General features: G+C 36.8%; 1 protein-coding gene across 1 annotated transcript in view; it reads left to right on the top strand.

Annotated features, from left to right (window-relative positions):
- Positions 1–16,123: 16,123 nt before the first annotated feature.
- LOC123308211 (G-protein coupled receptor dmsr-1) overlaps positions 16,124–17,960 on the top strand; it is a 38,783-nt gene continuing 36,946 nt past the window's right edge. The window contains exon 1 of the mRNA XM_044890787.1: positions 16,124–16,659. Coding sequence (XP_044746722.1) covers positions 16,148–16,659 — 512 coding nt within the window. The 5' untranslated portion in view covers positions 16,124–16,147. The remainder of the gene's footprint in view (positions 16,660–17,960) is intronic.

Genomic DNA, 17,960 nt, shown 5'->3' with positions numbered 1-17,960 from the left:
ATTGACGAATAGACGTCAATTTGTCATGATCATTCAGAATATCATTCTCGCATCAAATTATGATGTTGATACGTCTATTCAATTATTTTCAATTGCTACTTCTTAATATATTCAATAATGAAAAGGTTTCAGTGATTTCTTTTCCAAGAATTCGAGTGACTGTCAAATCGTCTATCGGACAATCAAAGTTTTATGAAACTCGCTGCTAGAGTCTTAAAAATACGCTTGACACACAGATGGCGACCAAAACGCTTTAGTCTCTTCGTTTCCCATCTTTCTACTCTATAATCTCTGCTATTCATCTTACATCTAATATAAATTCGAACATCCGGGTTTCACAAAGGTTGATCGAGGAATAAACGCTTGATTAACGGATAAACGTCAATTTGACTTTAATCGATAATTCATTTATGATCATTCAGAATATCATTCTTGCATCAAATTATAATCCACATACAACATGATTCTCTATTGCCAATTCTTCAATATATTCAGAAATGAAAAGGTTTCAGTGATTTTCGTCCAAGTTTTGTGAAACCCGCTGTTAAAGGTATTACAACTTAAACAACTCTAATAAATTTGTAACGGCTTTTTCTCAGTGTACTCGAGCGCCAGCTATTCTTTAAGGGAAAATAGCAAACCTACCCTGGTAGCTACTAGCCGATGACAAGGTTCCTCGGTGTCTGGGGTGTTAGCGACAACCAGTGAAAGTCAAAATCAACGTACACAAATTATATTTGTCGACTCGTACAAGGAAACACAAATGGCACTATTATAAAATTCGTACAGTGAGAAACTCGAGATCAGTGAATTTACAGGGCAAAACGGACGGAATGAAAAAGGATCCGATCTCAAACGTGATACGGGATTTACGGACGTGTTCGCCAGCCAGAACCTAAGACGCACACTTAACGGACAGGTATCGGATTCCCGACAGCTCACCCCTAGGTGCATTCTTCACCCCCTGAGTATCCACGCCAGCGGGGTTCTTCGATAACACCAGTGGTGAGCGTCGGACAAACGAGGGAGGAAATAGGGTTAGCCACTCCAAAGTGCTTTCCGCACCCCCTGAGTATGCACGCCAGCGTGGTGCTTCAGCAGTAGGAGTGGAACTTAAACCGTTGAGTAAGGGATGAAGGGAGGCTGAAGTTCCAATGATATAAAAAAAGGACGGAGTGTCGTCTTACCTATGGTTTCGGTTTGGCACTTGCACACGGAAATTTCAAATCACCAAATACCGTGAAGAGAAAAAATAAATAAATTATACTTTGAATCGTTACAAAGAAGAAGAAAAGCAACTCTAAAGAACTCTACCGAAAAGTTTTTACTGAAGACGTCTTAATTTCGACTTATCTATCTGTGCTAGAGAACAAAAAACACGGTTATCTTCCAATTCAGGATGTTTTATACGGTACGACATCGTTTTTCAGAACTGAAAACCGAATAAAAACGGTGCGGAATGTTTACAATTCCGAACGATGCCGGAATCCTGTATTGGAAACTGAAAATATTTCTCTCCAAAATAAATTCAAAAATAAAATTACTAAAATAAAACTAAAAGGAATATTCTAAAATGAGGGGGTAGGTTTGAAAACTACCCTCTCATTTCAAAAACAGAATTTATTTTTTGAATAACGAAATGAAATATTGGATATGGCTATACAGGGTGTGGTGTAATGAATGAATAATATGATACCTGCGGGTAGGGGACGTTAGATCGGTTCAGAGAAACATGTTTTATGTCCAGTATAAGTTCCTTTGTTTTAGAGAATTTCGACATCATCGAAAATTAATATTATAGTTATTTAATCAACTAGGTTATAAATGAAAGCGATTAATGATTGAGATATTTAATCGGTCAATTAATAAACGAGTTGATTACAAGATATTTCCGTCGACCACATTTTGCATTGAATGTGAATTCTTGATTGCAAAAATTTTTTATCGATACCTATAAACCATTCACTTTTATTTTAGCACTCGGTTGGCCATGGAAATTTGACACATTTCACTCTGTATAGTACGAAAATGTAGGGTTATGAAGCTTGTCAAAACATTTTTGGGTTTTAAATCAACGCTTTGTTGCCCGTTCTACAAGAGATCAGTATAATATCATAATATGCACTAGCTTGAGGAAAGTTAATGTTCGCTCTCTTCTTTGGCTAAAGTTTGAATACGTTACATCAATTGAAGATTTCAAAAATATTAACCCGAAGATGAAATGCATATGATGCAGTGGTTGGGAATGGGTATCTCTCGAAGGAATTAACAGATAATTACAAGAATGCTAAATTCTTCAACAAAAATCATTTTGCATCAAAGGAAGTAGAAGGAATTAGAGGAAGTTTCAAGTCAAGATGAACTTCACCTTTGAACAAAAATTTCTCATGAATAAACAATTAACAGGACAACTGGCGCATATTCGTGGCTGTTGATCTTAATACATTGATATAAAAATAATAATTAGGTATTTATTGGCACTTTTAGATATTTACAATGTATAGAAAAATAGAAAAATCAATTTTCGGGAACTTATTCTACGATGACATTAATCGAAAATCCTATAGTAAACTTTTCGCATTAATTCACTCAAACATAAAATTCTCAAATGCCACCACTTTTTTGGGTCTCGCAATAGAAAGAAATTCTTTGTCATCCTCTTCATCCACAATCTTTCTGATTGTGGAAATATTCAGCTGAAATATAAATTGTTTAGATTCAGTATAAATTCTCTCACATTGAATATGTTCGCTACCGTCTGACGTATTGTGGATTTTAAAATATCAGGGTATAACTATTTGAATGAACGGACCTGAATTCTAAATAGCACTTCCTGAAACCCTGTTTCTTTTTTCAATCACTTTCGGCATTTTCGTAATAAAAATTGATATTAGTTGTGGCAACGGCGTTATGACATAACGACATTTCATGAGTGCCAACCTAACTCCGTTCTAGTCACAAAAATTTTAGAAGATTATTTCATGGCCAACCGACTGCTAAAATGAATGAATGAATGGATTATAGTCAAATTTGACACCTTATGAATTTTCTATGTTCATATCGGAATGTTGATATTTATGCGGCCGATCGAACAATTCGAGAAGTCCATAGAGGGCATATTCAAGTTGTGACATTTTAGGTAAATCACATTAATATCGTTCCCTATAATATGTGAGAGAATGTGTGGAGCTGCTGGAAGCTGGAGTTAGAATAATGGTCTGATTGCAGTAGTCTCCAATCACAAATTGTAAATTATTTCGTAATTTTTTAATGAAAAACGGCTCAACCAATTTTAATTTTATCTACATCGATGAATAGGTAATGTAATGAAATTACCTATCATTTGATGTATCACAATCCTTATATTTCCCTTTAAAAAGGAAGGGGGATGCTGGGCGTAGGGGGTGAGAAATATCAAATTCAAAAAAGCATACAATAAATTGCCTTTGAAATAAAAAATCGACGGGTGCCAAGATTTTTCTTAATAATTCTTCGTAAAAAAATTATTGACGAGTTACGTTACTTTTTGGCACGCTGTATATTGTGAATTCAATGGCCCTATCACAGCTTCATTTCTCTGAATTGATCTATTTGATCAAGTGTGGAAATTCAGTCTGTATTTACCCTCTGAAAATGAACTAATCTCGGAAATCTCGTTTGTTAATTTTTGTAGAGGACATTTGATTCCGTATGTTGCGTTGATTGGAATATGAATGACATACAAACCATAAACCAAACAATCCTGGGATCCCAAATTGATACTGCATGCATGTTCATAAAATGTAACCAGAGAGGAGTGATGAAAATGTCAATTATTTCACATCTGCTAATGACAGGATTTTTCGAGCTTCAAAGGGTTTAACGTAGATAAATATCACCAGCTCTCACACGTGTATATTTTCACATTTTTTGGAAAAGTTTTTTCGAATAATGGAAATTATTTCTATGGAAATTAAAATGGAGTTCAATAATATACCACCTGAAATAGTTTTTATATGCGATAAGAAACGTATTGTTCGATTTTTGTAACGAAATGAACGTTTTTAAGAAATAGCACTTATTATGATTGAAAGAGTTGTTTCCGTAGTTGTGTCACTTCTTCTGATTCGATTTATTCATATGAAAATACTAGCTGACCCGGCAAACGTTGTTTTGCCATATAAATAATTTCCATGTTGTATCATAAAAAAATAGAAATTAAAAATTTTGTCTAAAAAATAAAAATAAAATTTAGGGGTGGACTACCCCTAACATTTAGGGGGATGAAAAATAGATGTTGGCCGATTCTCATAGATAGCTGACCCGGCAAACGTTGTTTTGCCATATAAATAATTTCCTAATGATTAAATTACTAAAATGGCTATTAAAAAATAAGGGTTGATCGTAGAAGGGTGAAAATTGAGGATTGTATGTATTTTTGTATGTTGTATCATAAAAAAATAGAAATTAAAAATTTTGTCTAAAAAATACAAAAAAATTTAGGGGTGGACTACCCCTAACATTTAGGGGGATAAAAAATAGATGTTGGCCGATTCTCATAGATAGCTGACCCGGCAAACGTTGTTTTGCCATATAAATAATTTCCTAATAATTAAATTACTAAAATGGCTATTAAAAAATAAGGGTTGATCGTAGAAGGGTGAAAATTGAGGATTTTATGTATTATTGTATGTTGTATCATAAAAAAATAGAAATTGAAAATTTTGTCCAAAAAATACAAAAAAAAAATTTAGGGGTGGACTACCCCTAACATTTAGGGGGATGAAAAATAGATTTTGGCCGATTCTCATAGATACCGGATAAGCACAAAAAATTTCATCAAAATCGGTCAAGCCGTTTCGGAGGAGTATGGTAACCAAAACTATGACACGAGAATTTTATATATTAGATAAGCTACTAAACAATAAAAACAAAAGTATCACAATTCAAAGTTTCCATCAATAATCAAACCAAACGAAATGAAAAATTTGTTCTTTTAACAATTGAACAACTTCTTCAAACTCCATAAGCAGAAAAATATATCATAATTATACAATTAAAACACTTATAATGCAATGATTAATATTTATCTTAATTATTTGTATAGGGTGGGTAAAATTCGTTGTCTACTGAGAGGATCTCGAGCTCTATAGCTGCTTGAAGAAAACGGATGACACATTTTTTCCTGGATGATCCAAATCAAAAAAAAGAATAGACATATCATTTTTAGATTTATAGTTATGAGTTAAAATTGTGACCATTTTTAAAAGGTAATGCTAAATTACTGGCTTGTTGCAGCTCGTACTAGAAAATAATTGTTATATTCTACATGAACTTTTTCATGAGTAATTGGATTATGATTATATTGAACTTTTCGATCCAGCCATTTTTAAGCTGACAGGAGTTCCTGATTTTTCAGATGTGAACTCAAGTTGAAAGATCCAAAGATCATTTATCTTACTGAAAATTTTCAGCTGATTTGAAAAATGTGATATGTAAATAATCCATGATAGAAAAATAAGCACTTTTTCCTGCTTTCCGTTCAACTATACAATAATTTATAGGTTTCGTTTCCGAAACGAGACTTGATTTTCATTGACGAGACAAGGCGAGACTTTTCTCAGTCTCGTCGAGAGTCTCTCAGTGATCTCTCAAAGAAAGCTTCGGAATAATTTCTTCGTATTCATATTTTCCTATGTTTCCCAACAAGATTTCAAAAGCACGAAGCTATTTTCATCGAAAATTTTAATCCAATCCTAGAAATTCTTCATTCTACTGCAATAAACATACCAAGACGCACTCGTTAAAAACAGGATTTGTTTATGTACAATACGTGGGCCAACTTGTGGGCCTAAATAAATTGGTGGAATAAGATTATTCCCCACTTTTTAACGATTCACTATCAACAGTTATTCTCCTTATTTTTTAGGAGACATTGTTAGTTAGCATACTGAAGTTCCGTGATAACCTTTGTACGGGTTTTTGCTCTGAGGCGCTTTAGGTTAAACGCAGGCCTCCATCAAATCTGAATCTCAATCCAACACCTCTTACAGACATACTCATGTCAGCAATTATCGAGACAGCTTATTATATTGAACAGTAATGGCGCTAACACGCAGCCTTATTTTATTCCAGAGTTGGTTAAGAAATGCTCGGTTGTAGAGCCATTATGCTGTATTCTAGCGGTGTTGTTGGTATGAAGGCTTTTACACACTGCTAAGAATTTTTCGGGTACTCCAAGGCGTCCCATGATTTTCCATAGCGCTCTCCAATTCACCGAGTCGAAGGCCTTACTTAAATCGATGTAGGCTGTATAGATCCTTGATTGTTGTTCACGGGCCTTCTCTTGCAGCTGTCGCAGTGTAAAAATTAGGTCTACCTACCGTACCTCGATTTAGTCGAAAGCCGCACTGGGATTCAGGCAATAGCTTCTCCAAGAGTGGAAACAGACGATTAGCCTTACTCTTCGAGAGAATTATACCGGCCACACTAAACAACGACATGCCCCTGTAATTGTTGCAATTTGACGTATCGTCTTTGTTCTTATAGAGGTTGATAACTAAAGCGTCTCTGAAGTCTTGTGGCAACTCACCTTGTTTATAGATCTTGCGGAATAGTGTTAGGAGATTATTGACCATGTCTTCATTCAAGGCTTTGAATATCTCCGCTGGAAAGCCGTCTAGACCAGGTGACTTATCATTTTTCATATTTTTAATCGCACGATGTCATCGGACTATACGCGGGGAGCCGATCTAAAATGGATGAATCCGAGTCGTTATTTTGACGGGCGAGTAATGCTCCTTCCATCTTTCGAGAATTTTTCTATCATTAGTTAGAATAGCTCCATGAGCATCTCTTATAGGAAAGTTAGCTTTTCTGCTTGGACCGTAAACAGTATTAATAGCTTCGGCAAAACGCCTGTGGTCATGGTTATCGGCGTAAGCTTGTATTTCCCTAGCTTTTTCTTTCCACCAACTATCCTTGATTTTTCTTATTTCCTGACGGACCTCGCGTTTTATGTTTATAAGACTTTTTTGGGTTGCAACATCATCATACTTGTTAATTGCTGTTTTTATCGCTTTGTGTTTCGCCCCCAAAAGGGGTGCGATATGAGTTTCGCTGTAGGCGAACCAGTCTGGGGATTTTCGGGAGCGTTCTGTGCCCAGTATTTCTTTCGCTGTATTTGTAAGAGATGACTTGAAGCGAAGCCAATGACTCTCAATGTCGTCATTTTAATCCGGTGGTGTTAGGTTATCTTTGACGGCAGCTGTGAATCTTCCTTGTGTAGAAGGGTTTTGTAGTTCGGAGATTTGAAGGCGCTCTCTTACGGCCGTTTTCAATAAACCTATCTATCCATCGTTTCACTTACTGATGATTGGTAACCATTGGTAACCATTCTAAAATATATCTACAGATAGATCATAGAAACGAAATCACATGCATTTGAGGACCCTGGTATCAAAGTCGGCAATCTCCACTTTTTGTCGAAATTGAGTTAAATACATAATATTTCTCAATTTTTCGCGCTACATCTGAACATATGGTTCGCGTGTGTCAAGAAAGGCTATATCCCATTAAAAAACCACTTTGAAACTTCGTCTGAGATAGAACCTGGCAATCTCCAAGACCCGCTTAGAATCAAAGCCGGCAATGTCCGTTCTGGCCAATCAGCTCATGTGTGTCGTGACGTTCGTAATTTATCTGAATTTCGAGCGTCAATTCCGTTCGTTTTTGCAAACCTTCAAAAGTGTACTTAGAAAAGGAAAAACCCTTCACATGATTGAACCAGTCATCATGAAAAGTGGTCTGAAACAAGTCAATATATTGAAACTTAAAGATGTTGACAAACTTCTTGCAACACACTTTGGGGCTACCTGGAGATCAATTGACGAACTAGATTTTTATGCAAACATCTTTTCTAATGGAACTCTCGCGTCAGGGCAAGCAGGCCAGAAAGAAGAAAACGCATTGCCAGACATGGAAGAATCAGCAGCAGAAGAAAAAATACCCTCTGTATATGTATAATAAATATGTTATGTTAATAAAAATATTTTTGATTACATGTTTTCTTGGAATTATTTCAATATTGTTTTTATTCTATTCGTGAATTTTTTTCAGAACACTTGATATTCAGATCCCAACTGATTTCAGTAGAAACTTTGGTATCAAATCCGGCAAAATCCAATAGTCAGTATCAAACACGGCATTCTCCATTCATTTTTTCTCATTTTTTCGAAAACGAAAAAGAAATTAGGCATAATAACTTCATTATTCAATGGAGTTTAGTATTTTATTCCGTTAGAAACTACGCACGCAGTTAAATATGAAACAATATGGACGTAGCCGTTTTTTGCGCTTTACTCAAATAGGAACACGGTGGAGATTGCCGCCTTTGATATTATGGTCCTCATTTTCTATCTTCAGTAACTAAAACAATGGATAGATAGGATTATTGAAAACGGCCGTAAAATAACTTTGGCTTGCGTTGGTATTTTGGGAGCATTGAGATCTTCATTCTCGAGATTACCAGCCTATGATCAGTCCAGCACTCCAGATCTGCTCTGAATTCAGTGACCAACCTCTTTCAGATCTTTCCTTCTCACGATTACATAGTCGAGCGTATGCCAATGCCCTGAGCGCGGTAGCTCCAGGTTCTCCTTGAATTAGGTCTCGTAATAAAATAGGTGTTCGTTATACACAGATTGTGTTCTGCACGAAGAGCCAGCAGATAATTCGTTCCCATTTTGTGATTTTACTTAATGTAGCAACGAGGGTTTCGTAGAAAATGTCCTTTAAGTTGTCAGAGGAGTTCAAAGTGGGTGCGTATACTGTAATGATATTCACAAACGTGTTATTTGCTGCAGGAAAGCGTAGGGCCATTGAACGTTCTGAGATGCCAACTGGATTTTCGGTTATTTTGGCGGCCAGGTCGTTTCTAATGGCAAAGCCTACGCCATGTTGTCTGATTTCGCCTTCAGGCAAGCCCTTCCAGAAAAAAGTATACGCTTGTTTTACCAACCTACCTTCGTCCGAAAAGCGTGTCTCGCTTAAGGCAACTATTGCAATGGATGTTCGTTGCAGTTCCTTATCGATAAGGGCAGTACGCCTCTCTGGTCGGTCGGCCTTGGGGTTGTCTAGCAAGGTTCTGACGTTCCATGCTGCAAAAGCTATGTGCTTTTCATTGGTGGTTGTACTATGATTCAATCGCTCAGGCATTCTCCCCCGGAGATCCGAATGGGAGGATATTTTACCTCCGCATACAACTTTTGTCCTGTTCCACTGACCCATCTTTTTGCAGGAGCTGCGTTAGAAGGTGTTTCAAAGCTGCACTGGCAACGCTGTCAGTGCAACTCTGGTTGCGGTTTCGACTACATTATCTTGTGGCACAGTTATCCTGAGACGACAAGGTCTAAGACGTAACTTAAGCAACGCAGAGAGCCATTTCCTGCTCAAGCCAATGTTTAGGCTGGGTAATTGTGGGAAGAGTTATACCGCTCATGTTCGGTCGCCAGAGCCTCGTTTTTAAGAACAGGGTGCAGCGCGAGTAGGTGAGGTTGGCATTTGAAAGGAGAGGCTATAAAACGCATCCTTCCCCTTTACACCCCTGTCGCCTGTAGGCGATAGCATTTCAGGCGTAAATCTTCGCAAATATGATCAATAAAAATCCTAACGGATAGTCAAGCTGCCATTAAATCCCTCGCACCAGACAAATGCAACTCGGCACAGGTATTCGAATGCAGGTCTAAACTCTCCAAATTGGGAAGTTTAAACAGACTGCAACTGATTTGGGTACCTGGACACTCTGGATTCAGGGGCAACGAAGTATCGTATCGGATGCTCTAGCCAGAGAAGGTGCAATATCAGTGCTTATTGACCCGGAATCAAGTACAGGAATTTCCAATTCCTTAATCGCCGGGGAACGGAACAACAGCTGGATAAGGCAAAAGGTCCTGGAGTTCTGACGCAACCGTCCTGAACTGCATCAAGAATATCAGTCTCTATATGTCCCTTAATTTTTCGCCTCGAGTTTTGAATCATCCTGTATAAAGATAAACTGAGTCTGTTCAAAATCGAAGGTGTTATGATTTTGTAATTGAAGAGTAGTGGACTGTATGACAAGATTATTGATTTGGAGATGTAATAAAAACATTCATTGTATATCGTTCACAATTATAAAATGAATATGACACCTGCATGAAGCTAATACAGTAAAAGCAAATTAATATTAACAACATCTATAGACTCAGAGAGACATTATTCAACTAAAAAACAAGTTGTGGTCCAGAGCAGTTCAAATGAGAAATCACTTGGTGTCAGACTTAGACGTTGAGGAGTTCAATAAATTCAATATTAACACAACGATTACAAAGTGATAGAGCAATCAATTGAAAATTGATTGCGAGAGCCTCTTTATTCTATCAGAAAACGTGAAGGTTAGAATACTGAATTTTAAGGAGAAGACGAGAGAGTACAGTGAAATAGGCCAAAGGTGAAACTGCAATGTCTAAGTCATCAACGAGAAATCGATACATTAAATATGAGTTGATCAATAAGTATAATGTAAATATGAGCAGAACAAGAGTCGCACAAGTTAAATGAGAAGCACAAAATTAATGAATTTGAGAAGCACTAGAATATTAAAAATAATATGAAGAGGACAATAAATTCTAATTAAATGAGAATCTCAATAATAATTAATTAAATGAAAAAAACAATCATAATTAATTTGAGAAGAACATAGTATAATTCATATACAATGAGTTGGTCTTGAAGAGTGCAAAAATGTATCATTGAATTCAACATTTACAGAGACTTGGAAATGAAATATCGGGAAATTGGACTATTTTGTAACTTTTATTTCTCAACTATGCCGACGTTTCGAGGAAGTTAACCTCTTTTTCAAGGCTAAAAAATTTCTTATACAATAATTAATGGGAGAGTATAAACAATATTATCAGCACCTACCTAGTTAATTCCTTAAAAGTTGAAGTCATATAAATTATTCAAAAGTAGAGCTAAGGAAGCATTAATCGTGCGATACATTTGGAGTGGAACTAGTGAATGGCGCGAGACACGAGGTCGTGAGGTTAGAATCCTTGAACTCCCTCCTCTATGATCACAGAATGTAGACTAGAATAGTATGTTGTCATCTAGATTATATCTAAGTTGACAGTACAAAATTATCATCAACAGATTTGGACAACACAAAGACATCTACAACAATTGGCTGTATAAAATACTTAGGCCCTGTACATCTTCTCTATGGTTTACCGTTTTGTTCTTTTTTATAAAAATCATTTCACTTATGTTTCTTGCATATCTATTTTCTTCATAATCTAAGATCTTTACATTATCAAAATTAAATTTATGACCTGTCACATGTGTATGATTGGCTAAAGCTGTTTTTATGTCATGGGTTAGATTATTGGTATCATTTTTGTGTTGTCTTATTCTATCTTTAAGGTATTGTTTTGTTTGTCCAATGTATGATTTATCACAGTTGAAGCAGGGGATCTGGTAGACTAGATTGGACTTGAGTAGTTTTGGTGTTTTGTCTTTTAAATTGGTGTAAAATTTTCTACCTTTATCAGTATTATAATAAGCACAACAACAATTAAATTCTCTGAAGATTTTATTAATGTTTTGAGACAAACCAGGGATAAATGGAAATTTATATCGTCTTATATTGTTGTCAACCATACCATTGTTGACAACTATGTTCTCTGACTCACTGACACCTCTACATATTCGTTTTACAAAGTATTTAGGATAGTTATTCTTTAATAGTATTTTTTGAACTTTATCAATATTTTTACTATGAAATTTGCTATTACTCAGTTTTGTAGCTCTGAAAATTAAATTCTTAACTACATTAAATTTCTGCTGTAAACTATGGTTACTGAAAAAGTTTATACATCTACCAGGATTGTAGGGTTTAATATACCAATCTGATATCAAATTGTTACCTTCGCGTATAATAATTGTGTCCAGAAATGGAAGTCTTCCATCAACTTCAGCTTCTAAAGTGAATTTTATCTTACTATGAAAGGAGTTGAAAACATCTAATGTATGTTGTACCTTATCTTTTGGTACTAATATGATTGTGTCATCCACATAAAATTTGAGTAATGGTGTTCTGAAGGTTAGTTTTGATTCAATATATCTAAAAAGTTCATGCATAACAAATTCTGCAATTGAGTTACTTGCTGGGGCCATCATGGGGTTGCCATCTAGTTGTTTATAAAACTGGCAATTGAATACAAAGTAACTACTCTCAAAATAAGTATCGAGCAACAATAAAAAAGTTTCCTTATCTAGAACAGTATAGCAACTAATTAAATTCCAATGCTTTATAACTAATTGGGTTACAAGTGATAGTGGGACGTTAGTGAACAGGGATACAACATCTAAAGAGATCAGGATGTAATCCTCCGGGACTATAATATCAGTCAGTGATTCCACCAGTGAAAAGTATACATTCTGGTCATCTAACATCTTATAGACTTCCGTGTCATATTCATCCCTACTCATTATCACAGTTATATTACCTTTATCTGATCTACTAATCACTAGTTGTTGGTTATTCTTTACAAATTCAAAAGTTTCCCTAATATATTTTTTCGAGAGAATGTCTTGTTTTTTATGTTGGTATTTTGTTAAATTGTTTTTGACTATACCTACACTTCTGGCACGGATGTTGTCCTTTTCATCACTATCCAGCTGTTGAGATTCAATACAGTATTCCAAATCTTTAATAATGTTTACCACAGGGAGTTTGTCAGGGACAAAGCTATGTTTTTCTCCCAAACTGAGAATCATCCTTACTTCATCAGGGATGTTAACATCAGTGTAGTTGGTCAGGAAATCTTCGTTCTATTGAGATGGTGTCAATAAGCTATATTTACTTTTCAGTTCTTGCAGTTTTTTCAAATTAATGTCTTTCACTTTCTTAAAATGATCACTGAACACTCGAGCTGCCATATTCATAACACTTGTCGACAGTTATGGGTCCAGGTTTTCTTGTAGTGAAACTTGAAGCCGACTGATTTGGTCTTGTAGGGCACTAATTCTCCACACACATATCTTAATTTCAATGTTCAGAATGGAAGAGCGAAAGCGGGACAGGGTTTTATGTACTAGGTTCTTGAATGGGTGATCCTCCAGTTCCAATGAATAAATTTGTCTAATATTATGTACTATATGGTTAGGGAATAGTTGGTGTCTTCTACAACTGAGTAGGAAAATTCTCCTATTCAGTTGTGCTGCCTTCTTTCTGTGTAGTCCCACGAGTTGTTTGCTGACATTGCAGATGTAGGTGCCTCCAACTCTCCTTATCGTCTCGAAAAGGCCCCCAGGTAGTAGATTTGAATTGGAATTTTCATTTCCAAATCTAAAGAAATGGACGTTAACCCACCAAATTTACAGAGACGTTCATCAAAAAAACAGAAGAAACAATTGATAAATTAAGAGAAGGACAAGAGAGTAGTGAGTTATAAATCAAATCTCTAATCGTCGATTTTTGAGATGTGCTGAAGGCTGAGAAAACTAACATGTATGTTGAGTTCGATGAATGAATATGGAAAAGAATCAATGAGTGTCCAAATTATAAGGAGTAGATCATACCAAATGAGTGTACACGAGTACTCAAGCAGACTTTCCAGGATGGAGCCTAGGTCGACAGTGTATCGAGCAATATCAATTATTTATCGTTTAACCATAGTTGAGGTGTTCACTGCAGGTTCTGAGGAAAACTACTACATTCAGCTTCCACCATGGAGAATATGTGGATTCATGCATCAGAAACTCCACAACAGTATATAATTAGTTACATGTACATAGAGGTGATCATAAGAGTTGTCTTAAAAAATGAGTAAACTGATTCTAATAGAAAGGAATATCATGAGCAGACAATAAATCAGTAATCATTATTACTGATAAGGACTTGAGAAATTTCAATCTTGGTGCTACATACCCATTATCATGTAAGAAGATCTAGAGAATTCTGAAAAATCTATATAAAATAAGAAATATAATAAAATATATACTGAGAAGGCAATTGGTCGATTTGTCGTGAGTAGACGTGTCAGTTGAGCGGTGCTAGCAAGGATTATGAATCTGTTTCAAGATTCTGAAATATCTTGCACGTGGACTCATTTCATCAGAATGAAATTATCATGAAAAATGGTGAAATTAATAATTTTGAGAAGACTGAGTGTACTTTACCTCATGAGAAGAACAATTTAGCACCAGAATTGAGCGAGAAGACTTGAAAAATTAGATTAACTAAAAGAGGTGAACTTAAACGAGGTGATACAAATCCAAAATTATAACAGCGAGAAGTGAATTATACGGTGCTAACAAGAAAATCCTTAAGAAAATCCTGAAAAACAGAATCGGGGTACCATACGTGGCTACCGGAGCTGGTCAGGAGCGTCGAATAGAGAGAGGTCGGAGGGGGACTTCGCTCAATTTTTAACAGAGTCTTTATTTAGCGGCCAGTTTCAAGGGTGGAATGAAAGGGATTATCAAAGACATATAACTTGAAGAAATACTACACTGCGCAAAAAAATTAATGCACATTATGGAAATCTCAAATTTATTCTACAACTGAAGGTTTTCGCAATGATAATTATTTTTATCAGAATTATGCATGCATATATTATCCACTTTCAACGGTTTTCTTCAATACAGATGTTTTTTCCCAGCAGGAATAAAAAAAGAAGATATTATCAGATTTTGAATGTATTGGCTCCATTCTAAAATCAGTTGTTCCCGATCAGTTCTAGTGATCAATAGTTTTTCTTTCGTTTGATTTTCTACACTCGATCGCTATGCAACGCGAAACACGCAATTTGACCCAAGAGGAATGAGCCCAAGCGGTAGTTTTGCGAGAAGAAGGGTGGACATACATAAGAATTGCAGAAAGGTTTGGAGTTTCCCATACAAGTGTATCCAGAATGTTGTAGCGATTCAGGGAGACAGGTATGAATGTCCGCAGACCAGGACAGGGTAGACCACAGGTAACAACTGCCATTCAAGAACATTACTTGAGAGTTTCTTCGTTGAGATAACGGTTTGCAACCGCTCGCCTCCTCGCCTCTTTCAAATTCAGCTTGGGCAAACTCATGAGGTGCAAATTAGCACTCGGACAATAAGAAATCGCCTCAGAGAATATGATTTAAGGCCTCGTGTCGCGGCAAGAGGCCCAGCACTTACCCCAGCTCATCGAAGGGCGCGTTTGGATTTTGCGAGAGAGCATATCCATTGGGAAGAGACCGATTGGGAAAGAGTTCTCTTCACAGATGAGTCTAGATTCTGCCTTTACCATTGTGATCGACGTTCCCTTGTATACAGACGTCCACATGAAAGATATGCTCAGTGCAATTTCCTGAATACTACTGGATTCGGGGGAGGATCGATTATGGTATGTGGTGGAATATCTTTGACTGCTCGCACAGACCTAGTGGTCATTGATAATGGAGCTATGAATGCTGATAAGTATATAAGGAACATTCTTGAAGTGCATGTAGTGCCATTTGCCCCATATATTGGTGAAAATTTCATTTTTATGGACGATAATGCCAGACCCCATCGTGCGCATCGTTCAGGAGTGCCTTGAAGAGGTTGAAGTCTCTCGAATGGAATGGCTAGCAAGAAGTCCAGATCTCAATCCGATTGAGCAGGTTTGGGACAACCTCAATAGAAGGCTGAGAAGTTCAGAAAATCATCCAGCTACTCTTAATGACTTAGGAATCCAACTCGGAGAAATCTGGGAAGGATTAGATCAGAACATTTTAAGATCACTCATTTTGAGTATGAACCGTAGTTGCCGAGCTGTAATTAACGCAAGGGGTGGAAATACCAAGTATTAAATCACTTATCAGCATTTCAGTATTTTGAAAATTATTCATTTCTCTTCTTTCACATAAGATTCGGTGAAATCCTGAATTTTTCTTCCATTTAATGTGTCTTGTTTCGTTCAAAACCTTCCCGAGAGAACATAAAAAATAAGTTATAAAGTCAATGTAGAGTTAACTTTCATTAAAATTGAGATTTTCAGAATGTGCGTTAATTTTTTTTGCGCAGTATATATCGATACATTTTCACATAATGATCTTCTATTTTTTTCCAGATAATTAATTGAAGATGTGAGCGATGCAATAATAAGATGCAGAGGTTCAGCTTCGAGGAAGTCAGGAGAATACTGGGTAACAACTTCTCCGACATATTCAACATAAGCCAGAGTGATATCATAAACATCGGACCATATCCCGACGTGGACGGTGTGGATGAAAATGAAAGACGCCGGGATCATCGGTGCGGTTCGCTGGCAGACGTGGCGTCCGATTACGCCGAGAACTACCACATCTACTGTGCGATCGGTGTGTGCGTTTTTGGCACAGTTTCGAACTCGCTGAACGTGGCCGTGTTGACGCGGAAGGAGATGGCGAGCGTTCCCATAAACAGGATTTTGACGGCTTTGGCTGTGGCAGACATGCTCTTAATGGTCGAGTATATCTCGTTCCACAGTTATTACTACCAGGATGTTTCGGGTCGTAGGGATTTTCCGTATCTTGGTGCCGTTTTTGCGCTGTTTCACATACACTTTTCGCAGGTCATGCACACGACTTCGATTTGTCTGACTTTGACGCTGGCGATATGGAGGTATTTGGCGCTCGGGTGAGTATTCTTGGATGAACACATAGTTAATATTTAGTAATAGTTTTCGAACTGATCTAACTCTTAGGTTAATTCACGGCTCCAAACAAACACAACATACAAAAACTTTTAATAATGCACCCTGTGTTTTGATCAGCGGTTTTTTTTAGCCCCCCTGAAAACACAAAAATGTATGGATTCAGCTGGTCACACGAAGGACAGGTCTTGATCTTAATATCAGTATTTTTCTGGGGAGAATGTTTCAATGAAACTCCTAAAACATAATTATAAAAGGAACGGAAAACAATAAACGAAATTTTTCATCAACAATACTTTGAGTTTATATTACGCTTTTATATGAAACTCTCACGATAGTAAGCGGACGATTTGCGCTTATTTGATTTTCCTTCTATGGTATCTGAAGTTCGTTTATTTTTCCAAAACCAAGAATTCACCCAGAATCGACTTTAAATCGCTCAAAAGAGGACGAACACCCCTTGAATACTGTTTATCTTTGATTTACTTCCGTTTTTTCCTAGCTATCGTTTTGAGTAAGGCATTCGACTCGATGAATCGGAGAGCGCTATGGAAAATCATGGGACGCCTTGGAGTGCCCGATGAATTCTTAGCAGTGTGTAAAAGCCTTCATATCAACACCGCTAGAATACAGCATAATGGCTCTACAACCGACCATTTCTTAACCAACTCTGGAATCAAACAAGGCTGCGTGTTAGCGCCTTTTCTGTTCATTATTTTCGCCATAGCTATCTCTATAATTGCTGATATGAGTATGGCTGTAAGAGAGGCTGGAATAAGATTAAGATTTGATGGAGGTCTATTTAACCTGAAGTGCCTCAGAGCAAACCCTTACAAAGTTTATCACGGAACTCCAATATTCAGACGACTGCGCACTTATGTCCAGCAGCCCAGAGGATCTACAGATAATGTTGGACACCTATAAAAATATATACGAATATTTAGGCCTTGCGACTCAATATTGACAAAACTAAAATCCTGGTAAGTCCCCCAGAAATCCTTCAAACAGATATCAGCCTGGAGAATGAATAACTTTAGAACAGGTCGAGCAGTTCAAATACTCGGAAAGCTTCATAAATACTAGGGCTAACCTGGACACGGAAATACATGACCGTATCAATTCGGCATCACGGGCATTCTGGAAGCTAAAAAACAGAGTGTTTCAAAATCACGACCTCAATCTGAGGACCAAGACAGCTGTTTACAAAGCAGTCGGCCTCCCAACCCTTCTTTAAGGAAGCGAAAGCTGGACGCCTTACAGGTTTCACAAAGTTTCAAAGTCTTGC

The sequence above is a fragment of the Coccinella septempunctata genome, chromosome 2 (genome assembly GCF_907165205.1).
Source record: "Coccinella septempunctata chromosome 2, icCocSept1.1, whole genome shotgun sequence".
NCBI lineage: Eukaryota > Metazoa > Arthropoda > Insecta > Coleoptera > Coccinellidae > Coccinella > Coccinella septempunctata.
The sequence above is the reverse complement of the archived record's forward strand: the minus strand, read 5'-3'. Positions and strand labels throughout refer to the sequence as shown.